General features: G+C 35.2%; 1 protein-coding gene across 1 annotated transcript; it reads left to right on the plus strand.

The window, feature by feature from the left end:
* Positions 1–1797: 1797 nt before the first annotated feature.
* Positions 1798–13975, plus strand: LOC306998705 (uncharacterized protein). The gene is made up of 8 exons (XM_079612973.1): positions 1798–1917; positions 3288–3400; positions 6739–6767; positions 6897–6960; positions 8767–8901; positions 10982–11070; positions 11484–13265; positions 13578–13975. The coding sequence occupies exons 2-7, from the start codon at positions 3295–3297 to the stop codon at positions 11814–11816; spliced, it is 756 nt and encodes a 251-aa protein (XP_079469099.1). The 5' UTR covers positions 1798–1917; positions 3288–3294; the 3' UTR covers positions 11817–13265; positions 13578–13975.
* The last annotated feature ends 424 nt before the right edge of the window (positions 13976–14399 follow it).

Genomic DNA, 14399 nt, shown 5'->3' on the forward strand with positions numbered 1-14399 from the left:
AGTTTTTATTTTTTATACTCTAAATTTTAATTTTAGTGAAAGTAAAAAAAAATGTCTTAAGTTATATAGTTTTTTTTTAAATCAGTTTTCTATATCAGTTTCTATATATAAGGGGCCGTTTACACTTAATGTTCAACTAAAAACAGAAAACGTTTTATTTATTTTGGCCGTTCATTTGCACGACTGCAGTGTTTTTGGGGCCTGAAAACGCAACCTTTTGTTAAGGGGTTTCAAAGTGCAAGTTTTGAAAGCGTTATTGTTATCTTCTCCGTGTAAACTACAAAACGCGAATTTGTGAATGCGCATGCGTATCACATGTTCAGTCTATAAGAGCACAAAGTGACATCGCCATCTACTGGACCAGTGTTGGGGAAATGCATTACAAGTAACTTGAGTTATGTAATCAGATTACTTTTTCAAGTAACTAGTAAAGTAACGCATTACTTTTAAAATTTACAACAAAATATCTGAGTTACTTTTTCAAATAAGTAACACAAGTTACTTTGTTTTCCCATTTATTGACTGACGTGTGTGTGTGTGTGTGTGTGTGTGTGTGTGTGTGTGTGTGTGTGTGTGTGTGTGTGTGTGTGTGTGTGTGTGTGTGTGAACATGTTTATTGTAGTTCTAGACTAAATGTGAGCATTTACTCATCTCACTTGCACAAATACATTTTCAATATTTCTCAAAATGAATAAAATCAGTGAAATCCAGAATCAGAATAATATGCAAACCTCCAAATAACTAAATATGTTAAATAAAACATAATTTTTATGCATTTAATTTCACTTTATTGACCAATGTACTTGCTTCTGACCTTCGATGATTCAGTTTAATAAGCAGAAAGCTTATATAAGAAATAAGCTTTTAGTGTGAAAGGGTCTTTACATTTGCCCAAAATTATAACTTTTGTGTTATAAAAAAACAAGCCCAGCCCAGGTGGGGAAAAAAGTAAAAAGTAACGTAACGCATTACTTTTCTAAAAAAGTAACTAAGTAATGCAATTAGTTACTTTTTAAGGGAGTAACGCAATATTGTAATGCAATTTTTAAAGTAACTTTCCCCAACACTGTACTGGCCTAATAGCAGAATACAGCTTTTTTTTGCAAATCTGTGTGAACGGGATCATTTTGACAACTTTGTCGTCTGTACACACAAAAACAACAAAAACAACAACAACAAAAAACACCTTTTTCTGCTTTTAGTACATCATTGTTGTGTAAACGTACCCTAATTCTCTATATCAGAGTCAGTGTTTCTGAACGCCTGAAACGCCTCCATTGTAGTCTTAAGTCTCAATATTCCTCATTATAATAATTAATGCGCAGAATAAAGGGGCGGGGCCTGGTTGAGTTAGTTAGTAGTGTGTTAAACTGGCGGTTATGGTAAGGGGAGGGACATTTCTCAAACACACTCGACCAATCACAACACACTGCTCCAGCCGACCAATCAGAGCACAGTGTGCTTTTCAGGAGGAGGGGCTTCATAGAGACAGGAAGTGAACAGAGTGTTACTGACAGACTGGGAAGAGAGGAGCCGCAACACTGGAGAATATGAGGAGAATAATCAACATTCAAGCAGGAGAACATGTTCTAGTCGAGCCTGAAAACTACAGCAAGACTTTATAAAGGGGTGTACAGGTTATAGTTGTAGTGTTTAGCCTTCTGTGATGAATATTTCAGATGCCGCTGTAATGCAAAGACTCCTGACAGGCTTCATAAATAAATCACATTTCATCCCAGGGAATTATCAGTGTCCCGTAATGGCACGCTTTGTTTTTTCACCCCGCTGCACCTGTGCATGTCTGTCACGTGTGTGTGTGTGTGTGTGTGTGTGTGTGTGTGTGTGTGTCGTACCCGTGGATCGGCGCTCTCATACTCCGACTGCTCCTCTCGGGGTCTCCTGCTCACCTTCACACAGGTAAGCCTAGGTTACAGGGGTCAAAGGTGAAGTCCAATGAGTTATTTTAGGACTGATGTTGTGTGAGAAACATTTGCATAATGATTAGAACGGGATTTTCAACTGAATTGAAACTCGCTGTAGTCAAGTCTCCTTCATTTATACAGCGCTTTAACAATATAGATGTTTCACAGCAGCTTTACAGTGATAACTACAGTAACAGAGATTGAAAGTTATTGTCCAGATAAAGTTAGCTTTGATTGATTCACTTCCGTTGTAAAGATCATTAGTTATTAACTTAGCGGCCGCTGACACGACACCGTAAGTTATTTTAGATGTTGTGAAACTTTGCATAATGATTAGAAAGGGGTTTTAAAGCTGATCTGAATAATAACACTATTGTCGTTTCTTTACAGCTGTTTTTACTCTGTTTGCATTGATCATTATTCTCATGTTTATCACTGTTAAGTTGCTTTGAATCATTGTATAAAGAGCAATATAAATAAAGCTTTACAATAAGGTTGTTAACAAGAACTAACAATGAAAAATACTTAATTTCTACATTTACTGATACATCTATAAAAACAAAAGTTGCATCTATTTGTAAAGTTGCATACATGTATTTTTATTATGTTAACAAAGATTAATAAACACTAGCAGATGTATTGCTCATTGTTGCTCAATGTGAACTACACTCTAAAAAATTATATGATCAATAAGTTATGACAACATATGTTTTTATATTGCTTTAACTCATTAAAATAGGTTAAGCAATTTTCAACTTTTTTTTAATAAAGATTCAACTCATTTTTTAAGTCGGTTGTATGCAATTTAAGTTGAAATAACTTAATCTTTCAAGTTGATTACTTAAAAATTTAAGGCAGTAACTTTTTTTTTACAGTGTAATAAGACCTTCTAAAGTGCTATGTAAGCCATAATCATCAAAATTATAACAAATAAAGGCTTGAAATATCTCACTTTGCATGTAATGAGTCTATATAATATATTAGTTTCACCTTTTAAGTTGAATTACTGAAATAAATGAACTTTTGCACCATATTCTCATTTTTCAAGTTTCACCTGTAAAGTGCTTTTCATAATACACAGTTTTAAAGCAGCTTTAATTTTTACACAAATGTGAAAATCTGCAGTTTTTTTTAATGGTGTGATCTCACAGGGTTTCTGAAGCTCTGAAAGGATCAAATATGTATTTCATCAGTGTCCATGAATCCAGTAATATTTGCCTCCGCAGTTTGAGATGTTTCATCGCACATCTGGAGCTTGATGTGCTGTCTCTCTCTCTCTCTCTCTCTCTCTCTCTCTCTCCTCTCTCTCTCTCTCCTCTCTCCTCTCTCTCTCTCTCTCTCTCTCTCTCTCTCTCTCTCTCTCAGGTGAGTTATGGATGAAAGCACCTTTGAGACATTTGAGGACGAGCTTGGAAAACCAGTGCAAGACGTTCCTCCTCCGAAACCCATCAGACAAGCGCGATCCGGAAGCAGAGCAGGTACAAAACACATCACCTCGCGGAGCAAATGCCTTGCAAACAAGCAGAGAAGTGATTCATACATGTGTGTTTCTGTTCCAAACATGAGTATAAATCCTCAGGAATCAAGATGTCTTGGAAGCAAAGTGTTCATTCTAAATTAAGGCTAAGTTAAGTTTAACTGAGGCCATATTTACATGGAAACGATCTGAAGAGAAAACGCAAAAGTGTCGTTGCGTTATCACTTTTTATTCTGCGTTTAGACGAGCGTTATTGGGGGGAAATCTGCGTGCATATGGTGACGCAAAAGTGTGTGAGATTGGATGTAGTGTGCACTCCAGACGGCTAGGTGGCGATGTGGAGCACTGAAAGTAAAAGAGACGCTGACACAGTTTGTCATGTTTAATACGGTAAAGCTGAAGCTTTAACCCTCAGTGCTCTTCACGTGTCGCTCAGAATTTATTTATTTTTTGTCAATGAAATTAATGCTATATTTTAGTTTGATAATGTTTTGTTATTTTCCTGTACTGGCGCATGCCTGTGACGTAAACACGTACGCGACGCCTTCACTGTCTTGCAGACTTTTGCGTATTTACCGTTTTTACCCTTTAGACGGAGGGAGATTTCACTTTCTTGCGTTTTTAAGCCCCAAAAACGCCGTCGCCGTGTAAACGAAAGGCACATCCGATAAAATATTTGTACGTTTTCACCCGCGAGCGTTCTCGTGTAAACAGGGCCTGAGATGAGGACATCAACACTATTTGTGGTGTTAAAGTGAACAGTGAGTCTAATAATAATACAACACAATAACCTTGACCGACACCGACACGAGAAACACGACACCGACCAACAGCCTCTCTAAAGATACAGCTCGCTCTTCAAAACCTAGTGTACTGCTGGTATACACCTGATCCCACACAAATACACGACTGGGTTGGTGTTTTAAAAGGGATTTTCAATATGGAGAGAATTACATTTGATGTGAATTTTCAGAAGGATTTGTTTGTCGATATCTGGTGTAAATGGATTGAATATATAAGGAGAGCAGGGGCGAAAGTACCATTTTTCAGAAAAACATAATTTTAAAAGATGATGGTTTAGACAGAGATATAGTTTTGCTGTTGTCAGTCACTCACAAGTGTGGTCTATCAATACCAGGTGGTATTTTGTAAAAATGTAGAATGACTTCAGTATAATTTCACTTTGAACTTAAGACTGCTCATGTTACTTTCGACCCCGTCAGTTGGGACGAAAGTAACACAACATATACAAGGTAGATTTTTTGTGTTACTCTTGTTTTTTTTTTATTAGCCTTAATATACTTGAGTATGACCTTGTTAACATGTAACTGCAAACATATTTTGGCCTTTATCTTTGCAAAAATTTTAATTTTAAAATAGTAACAAAACATTACAAACTTGAATTGTTTAGAATATTTTTGTATTGGCAATGTCAATCCATTTTATAAAATGTTTTTTTTCAACATGAAAAATATAAAAAATAAATTAAATTAGCATAATATATTATATTCTCAACATAACAATAGTCATATTTCCATCCAGCTTATTTTATGCATAAATTTAAAATGTGCATAAAAACATTTGGATGGAAACCCTGCAAATGCATAGGTGGAGGTGGAAAAGCTATAAGGTATGGCTAAAACCTAAATGTGACTGGGGTAAATGGAAACAGATTGAGTGAAAATAAATAGTGACACAGAAATCAGCTGATTTAAATGTGACTTAAGCTTTAAACACCCTCTCATAAACATCTGCCATATTCTGTTGGTATAATATGACATAAACATGTTTTAATGAATGCTGCAACACACAGAAAGTCACCACATTAGCAGAGCGACAAAATAAACACTTGTTTTCACCGTAGCGGGACAAAAGTAACAAGTGTTAACTCCTGACATTTAAACCCAATTTACTTTTATACTGAAAAAAAGTACCGCTTCAGTATTTACTTATCGTACTCGAAAACAGCTTTCCGGACCTAACCGCGGGAAACAATGACGAAATCACGTGATATTCGGCAGCTCCGTCAAGGGTTGCGTACTGAACTTGCTGTCATAGCTTGAAATGCTAATATAGTCAGGGCGTTACTTTCGCCCCGGTTCTGAACCAAATACTATTTTGATTTAGTTTGTTTTGTGTCTTTTTCGAGTGATGCGATCACCTCCCCCTTCCTTTGTAAATATAGTTTCTGTGTTAAATCTGAAGAAAACTGTAAAGAGAGACTTTGAGGTGTTTTGTATTTTGACACCGTCACTTTCTGGAGAGTTTTGCTATTCCTGTTTAACAAATATTTATGTAAACTGGTAAAGCTGTAAAAGTGACAAATGTGAATTGAATCCCTTCCAAATTTTTTTTTTTTTACTATTTTACTGTAAAAGTGCACGCACTTTCTTGATGCGAATCGATTTTTACTGTAAATTATAAAAGTAAATTTATTCTTAAATAATTTATAGTATTGTATTGTACTATAAAATCACCTGCATTGTTTGTTGAAGAGGACCTATAATTGTGCTTTTTTACTATTTTTTACTAAAAACGTATTTTTTACATGTGTTTAGGTCATTTATTTACGCGACTACCGTGTTTTGGGGCCTGAAAACGCAAACTTTTGAAAACCGATTTCAAAGTGCAAGTTTTTGAAAGCAATATCGTTATCGTCTCCGTGTAAACTATAAAAACACGAATTTGTGAAATGGTGACATCATGCGCATGCGTATCACATGTTCAGTCTATGACATCGCCATCTACTGGCCAAACAGCAGAATACAGCTTTTTTTTTTTTTTGCAAATCTGTGTGAACGGATCATTTTGACAACTTTTGCTTTTAGTACGTCATTGTTGTGTAAACGTACCCTAATTTTTTATATCAGAGTCAGTGTTTTATATCTGAGTCTCAATATTCCTCATTATAATAATTAATACGCAGAATAAAGGGGCGGGGCCTGGTTGAGTTAGTTAGTAGTGTGTTAAACTGGCGGTTATGGTAAGGGGCGGGGCATTACCCAAACACACTCGAAGCGCTCGACCAATCACAACACACTGCTCCAGCCGCCCAATCAGAGCACAGTGTGCTTGTCAGAAGGAGGGGCTTCATAGAGACAGGAAGTGAACAGAGCGTTACTGACAGACTGGGAAGAGAGGAGCCGCAACACTGGAGAATATGAGGAGAATAATCAACATTCAAGCAGGAGAACATGTTCTAGAGCCTGAACACAATCACGAGTCTGTAAAAGGGTGTAATAGGTCCTCTTTAAAAGTCTCACTGAGCATTAAAATGTCTGCAATGTATTAATTGTACAGTGAGGTGGTCATGACTGTGTGCTCTGCTGTTGTTTGTAGAGATGTACGCTCAGCGGAGACTGCGAGAGGTGAGTCTGATATCACATGACAGCTGGAGATCACGGCCACACATTCACGGCCTGTTTAAAGCCACACTTCTGAACATGACCTTTAACACACATTTACAGTTACATTAATAAACCTTCGGTGTCCTACAGGAGGCTCCAATCGTCCAGCAAGTCCCGAAGATGATTCCTCGGGAACATCCGGTGTCTGGCGCCAGTATGTCACCCGGATCGCCTGCAAAACACAAAGTCACGCTCATTAACTCTCTTCTTGGCTTCTATGGTGTTTAGTTCTAGTCCATCAAGATCTAGTTCACTCCTATGACAAATATCTTTCAGTAAAAAATAAAATGTACAATAGTACTTAACGATTTTTTATTATTTTAATAAAAATAATGTATTTAGTTGCATTTTTTTTTATTATTACTTAGTTAAATGTATATTTTATTATTATTTATTATCAGTTGTATTATATTTATTTTTCACAATTTTTATTTACCCTTTTGAAAACCCATTGTTTTAATTTTTAAAGAATTAAAATACAAAAAAAATACAGAACAAGACATGCATTACATTTTAAAAATTATCTTCATAAAAGGTATTTGCTTATTTAAAATACGAATAGCAGTTCGTATACATGTTTTCCATTTATTTTTTTATATTATATTGATAATTAATGGATATAAAGGAGGGGCAGCTAAAGTTGAATATAAAAAAAAATTTTGGCAGGGAAAATAATGTTTTTCAGTGATTGCATTCTCTCAAGCTTTTGCATTTGTCTGAGAAAATTTGTATTGAAGTGCAAAAACTTTGCATTCGCTCGCAAAAGCACTGATTATAGTTTTTCCTCCCACCTCGTGTATATTTTCAATATAAAACTGTTGCGACTTGCAAGCGAACGCAAAGTTTCTCGACGCAAATAGTTTTGCGATAAAAATCATTGAAATATAACGCAAAGTTTCTCTGGGACAGAATAGTTTTGCGAGAAAAAACAGAAATTTAACAAAGTTTATCTGGGGAACATAAATATTTTGCAATCGATCCCAAAGTTTCTCAAAGACAGGGACGAATAGTTTTGCGAGAAAAAACATTGAAATATAACGCAAAGTTTCTCGAGGGATGGAATAGTTTTGCGTGGAAAGGCCTTGAAATATAACGCAAAGTTTCTTGAGGGATGGAATAGTTTTGCGTGAAAAGGCCTTGAAATATAACGCAAAGTTTCTTGAGGGATGGAATAGTTTTGCGAGAAAAAAACATTGAAATATAACACAAAGTTGATCAGGGGAACGTAAATATTTTGCGAGCGAACGCAAAGTTTCTCAGGGGAATAGTTTTGCAAGAAAAGCATTGAAATATAACGCAAAGTTTATTGATAGAACGCAAATATTTTGAGAGCGAACACAGTTTCTCGGGGGACAGAATAGTTTTGTGGAGAAAAAGTATAGAAAAATAATGCAAAGTTTCTTGAGGGACGGAAAAGTTTTGCGTGAAAAAACATTGAAATATAACGCAAAGTTTATCAGGGGAACGTAAATATTTTGCGATCGTACTCAAAAGTTTCAAAGGAAATGGAATAGTTTTGCGGGGAAAAACATTGAAATATAACAAAGTTTATCTGGGAAATGTAAATATTTTGTGAAAAGTTTCTTTAGGACGGGAACGGAGTAGTTTTGCGGAAACAAAAGCATTAAAATATAACGCAAATTTTCCAGAGGGACAGAATAATAATATAATGCAAAGTTTAGCGATGGAACGTAAATATTTTGCGAGCGAACACAACGTTTCTCGGAGGATGGAATAATTTTGCGAGACAAAGCACTGAAATATAATGCTAAATTTAGCAATGGAACGTAAATATTTTGAGAACGTGAAAGTTTTGCGATGGAAAGCAGAAATATTTTTTTTTCCTTTTTCCTTCTGTCTCATATTTAAGGAGTTCTGTAATATGTTACTAGCTCATTTGAACCTTAGATTAAAATGTACCTATATCTGTGTATGATCACGTCTCTATTGTTCTGTCCAGCGTCGTTACGCAAAGCTCTGTCCATCCAGAACCTGACCCAGATCGAGACGCCGTGGGAAGGAGTGACGCTGAACAGATGTTTGATCGTGGCCATAACCATCCTCCTGCTGACCTCCGGCTTACAGAGAATACACGGCAAGTGTCTTATGTGTGTGTGACCCTGACCACAAACCCAGTCACATGACACACGGGTATATCTGTGGCAATAACCAACTATACATCGTATGGGTCAAAATTATCCATTTTTCTTCTTTAATGCCAAAAATCATGAGGATATTAAGATCATGTTCCATGAAGATATTTAGTAAATGTCCTACCGTAAATATATAAAACATGTATTTTTGTGAGTGAATGCAGCACAATCGTGAACATAAATGCACAACTTTAAAGGAGATTTTCTCAATGTTTACATTTTTTTGCTCCTCAGATTCCAGATTTTGAATATTCATATCTCGGCCAAATATTGTCCTATCCTAACAAACCACACATCAATGGAGAGATTATTTATTCAGCTTTCAGATGATGTATAATTATCCATTAAAAAAAATATATATATACATGTGACTGGTTTTGTAGTCTAGGATCACATTTGGTAGATTTCATATTCATAAAAGTAAAAGAAATAATTCTAAACCTTATCTGATTTTCTCTTTTTTTCACTTTTTTTATTTTTTATTATAAAGATTATTATAAAGATGCACATTTATCAGTTTACATCGGAGGCTTTTCTGACATTTATCTGCTAAAGACACTTGCATATGATTCAAAAACAGAAATAAAGTGTGAATTATGCACTTTTTCGAACATAATTTAGTCCAAGAACAAAATAAATGTAGCATTAAGTATTGCCTCGCATGCATGTTGGCTTTTTGTGAATGCATGTAGACAAAAAACACAAGTAATGAAAAAAAAGAGAAAAAAAGGAGTAAACTATATACAAACGGTACAAGTGGATATAATCTGGTATTTTGCTTATACAGTTTGTTTCAATCCTCTCTCTCCTGTTGTCCACTCCTAACCTTGTGTGATTTTCATTTGTATATTGAGCCTCTCCAATGTATTGATAATAAACATGTAGAGACACAGTATTATTCGCCAAAAAGTTGAAGCTTCTTGAATTTTGAAATTGTATATTAATATTATATAGGGTGATATCAGCTAAATTGGGCCACTTTTTGGTATATCGTTTGGGACAATAATACCATACATGTCTTTTCCATGTGTCTTTATGATTAAAAATGAGTGTTTTTGATAATTTTGTGTTGAAATTATGTAATAAAATATAATTATTCAGGCCCTACAGTTCTTGAAACATCATGCCAACTTTTTGGGTGCAAACCCACATATTCAAATGTGCAATTAAAAAAGTCAATTTTGGAACAGCATAGATGTGTGTGTGTGTGTGTGTGTGTGTGTGTGTGTGAGAGAGAGAGAGAGAGAGAGAGAGAGAGTGTGTGTGTGTGTGTGAGAGAGAGAGAGAGAGTGTGTGTGTGTGTGAGAGAGAGAGAGAGATAGAGAGAGAGTGTGTGTGTGTGTGTGAGAGAGAGAGAGAGAGTGTGTGTGTGTGTGTGAGAGAGAGAGAGAGAGTGTGTGTGTGTGTGAGAGAGGGAGAGAGAGAGAGTGTGTGTGTGTGTGTGTGTGTGTGAGAGAGAGAGAGAGAGTGTGTGTGTGTGTGTGTGCGTGCGAACAACACATTTAGAACGAAATGTGCAAATTACAAAAAATCACATTCAAAACTGTATATTTTAATATTATAATAGGTTGAAATATGCTGTACTAATTAATTATTTATTTGTTTATTTTCTTAATTTCCATTTAAATCAATAGCAATATATATATACTGCCTATTGTTTCACTTTTTCTTTTCTTTTTATGTATTGTAAACCTAATTTCTTTCTAGTTATTATCTTTTTGGATGTCTTGTTATAGTTGTTAATGTTTCATGTTTGTCTTAATGTCTAATAAAAATAAATAAATAAATAAATAATAATAATAATAATAATAAAGAATACACAGCATCAACTACAGCTCCAAATAATCTCATCTGGGAACCTCAAATCTAAAAGCCAGATCATGAATTTTGTATTTTTGATTGATTTTGTTTTATGTTGGGTGTGTTTTAAAAATTAGGCCCTGAGTCTGTAATAAAAGTTTTGATTGACTGATGATTGACAGATGATTGACAGATGATTGACAGATGTTTGTCCTCGCGCAGAGGCAGTCAGAGGCCGTAAGGATGAAGAGCTCACGCCACTAAATGAGAGACACAATCTGATTAAAAGAGGGAAAATAACACCACATGAGGTGAGGACAGAAAAACAAGACATATAACGGTATATAGACCTTATAATGCGCCAGAGAAACGAGCGGTCTATTCAACTTAAAAGGTGAAACTAATATATTATATAGACTCATTACATGCAAAGTGAGATATTTCAAGCCTTTATTTGTTACAGTTTTGATGATTATGGCTTACAGCTTATGAACACCTTTTCACAATATTCTAATTTTGAGCCATAATCATCAAAATTATAACAAATAAAGGCTTGAAATATCTCACTTTGCATGTAATGAGTCTATATAATATATTAGTTTCACCTTTTAAGTTGAATTACTGAAATAAATGAACTTTTGCACCATATTCTCATTTTTCCAGCTTCACCTGTATATGTAAATGTAAATATGTATTAATAATCACTCACCTCTGATACTCGTAGCCGGACTCTTTATTATGGGACATGTTGTTCTGGTGGATTGATGATGACGATGACGAAGGCTCTGGCAAATCCAGGAGAGCGAGTCGAGCAGGAGTTTCCAGGAGCCTCCGACACCGGGCCCTTCCGGACCCCAGGCTCCTGAAGAAGAGAGGCGATCGCTTCCCTGAGCGCAGAAGACGAGGAGAAGAAGAAGAGGATACAGAGAGGCCGACGAGACGGAGAGAACGAGAGATGACAGTCAAGAGGAAGGGAGAGGAAGAAGAGGAGATGAAGAAACTAAAGAAACCAGCAAAGGAGAGCAAGCAGAAAAAGCCTAAAGAGTCAAAGCCGTGATGTAATGAAGACAGAAAGCGCTGAATAATCATAACACTGATTATCTTTATCTTTAGCAAAGCTGTGTTTGGATTATAGGGAGAAATATGTTCAGGTTTGTTAGATTCACTTTTACAGTCAAACCAACATTTATTCAACTTTTCTCACATTATCAGTTTATTCGCTTAGAAAATGTTGATATTTGACAGGTTTTGTCCGTCCTTCTGTTAGACTGTCTCACACATGAATTATGTTGAATATCTGTTCAATTTAAACTACACAATTAGATAATACCAGTTTAGCTCAACCAGTGACCAAGCAATGCTTCATTGTGTTCAGTGTGTGTGTAAGAAGAGCATTAGCAATTAAAGACAAAAGTTGGAACGGTCAAAACTATTGCCTTTAGTTCATGTTCAGCAGAACATGATTTTTTTTCAAATTTTTGATCCCAAATTTTGATAATGTTACTGTATGAAGAATATTTGGGTATATGTCGTCACATATGGTACTTAAATTTACTCTCCTCACTTACATAAATGAACAATAGTGCACACACTAGTAAAAAAAAAAATATTAAAATGATATCTGGTGTCTGAATAATATTTGGTTTGATTGTACCGGTATATGCACACATTATGGTCTGGACTGATGATAAACAGTATAATTTGGTGCTTTCTGTTTTTGCTTTTGTAAAATATTGATGGTCCAATCATTAACCATCAGAACGTCTGCTAGCCAAACTCACCGACATCATCTTCGTCAAATCAGGGAAGGAAAGACTAATGCAACTTCTGTTTCATGTCGACTTTAATAATAATAAAAAAACATAAAAATAAGATTTGGGCAGTCAATCATTGGACTAGAGCAGTGAGATTGTGACCTCAGATGTAGAAGATACGTCTCAACATCAGTATAAATTCACAAAACCACATATTTTGAGGGCTAAGCACATGAAGCGCTGGTTTACAATCGTGTCCAGGCGAGTCTAAGGAAATAAAACTGAAGTAATCAGGGTCACATTTGTTCTTGTTTGCGAAGCGTTTCGCTCGATGTGTCAAAACCGGGAAGAAAAGACCAGTGCAACTTCCAGAGGTGGACAGTTACGAAGTACATTTACTTGAGTGTTATTTCTTCTGGAAACGTTTTACTTTTTACTCCACTCCATTTCTGTCGAGGTCCTTGAGTAGAAAGTAATGTTTAGTCAGGGAATTATTTTTTTCGATCTCTAAAACGTGATTGGATGTTTTGCGGGTGACAGACAGCCTATCAGTAATCACTCCCGTAGGGTCACGTGTCGTGAAGTTTGGCGATTAGAACGATTTCTCACCACAACTAATGGTTTGAAAGTTTTGTTTTCATGGCAAGTATTTGTGTTTGTCTCTTTGTTAAAGCAGTATTGCTATTGGGCAGTTTACGGCTATGATTTTTTTTCTGATCGGTCAGTATTTAGTGCATGAATGGATTAGGGCTGTAAACGATTAATCGCAACTAATCGTTTACAAAATAAAAGTTTTTGTTTACATCATATATGTGTGTGTACTGTGTATAATAATTATGTATATATAAATACACACACATGTATATATTTAAAAAATATTTACATGTTTATATACATTTTTATATTTAAATATACTTTATATTATATATAATTATAAATACTTCATATATAATTTTTTTTCTTAAAATTATACATGCATGTTTGTGTATTTATATATACATAATTATTATACACACACACATATATATGAAGTAAACAAAAACTTTTATTCTGCAAACGATTAGTTGCGATTAATCGTTATGCAGCCCTAGAATGGATTCACAGATAAGTACTTCTTTTGAGGGGCTGGTAAGAGTGTTAAATAAAAAAATAATGTAATTTTTTACATTACAAGGTTTTCTATAGAAATTCTAAAAGCTCTTAATTCCACTACAAACTGGTCAGTGTATTCACTGGGTTGCAGAGGCACGAGGAACTGTAACAATGCAACAATAATAAAACAACGCATTTACATTTTTTACTTTTGATACTCAAGTACTTCTGTACTTTCACTTAAGTAAAAATGGTTCTTTACTACTTTTACTTGTAATGGAGTAATATTTGACCAGTAGTATCTGTACTTTCACTCAAGAAAGTTGTGTACTTTGTCCACCTCTGGCAACTTCTGTTTCATGTCGACTTTAATAAAAGAAAAAAACATTATTTGCACAGTCAATCATTGGACAAGAGCAGTGAGAATTAGTGATGGGAAGTTCGGATCATTTTACTGACTCTCTTGTTCGATCTCATTCATCAAAATGAAGGAATCTTTTTCGAGTCATTTCGTTCTATAAGGAGCTTTAAATGTTATACTTCTAACAGGAAAATTCCCCGAACACATCCACCTACGCAATCTTGATCATATTCTGAATTAAGAAATCAATGTAGTCGAAAATAATTTACAGGGAACATGCTTACTTTAACTTCCAAGTCTTTCGTTCATTTGTCACGTGACGGACGCAATGAACACATCGTTCATGAGCGACTCATGACTAGAGAGAACGTGACCTCAGATGTAGAAGATCGTCAGAATAAATTCACAAAACTACATATTATGAGGGTTAAGC

The sequence above is a fragment of the Phoxinus phoxinus genome (genome assembly GCF_949152265.1).
Source record: "Phoxinus phoxinus genome assembly, chromosome: 5".
In the NCBI taxonomy this organism is placed as follows: Eukaryota; Metazoa; Chordata; class Actinopteri; order Cypriniformes; family Leuciscidae; genus Phoxinus; species Phoxinus phoxinus.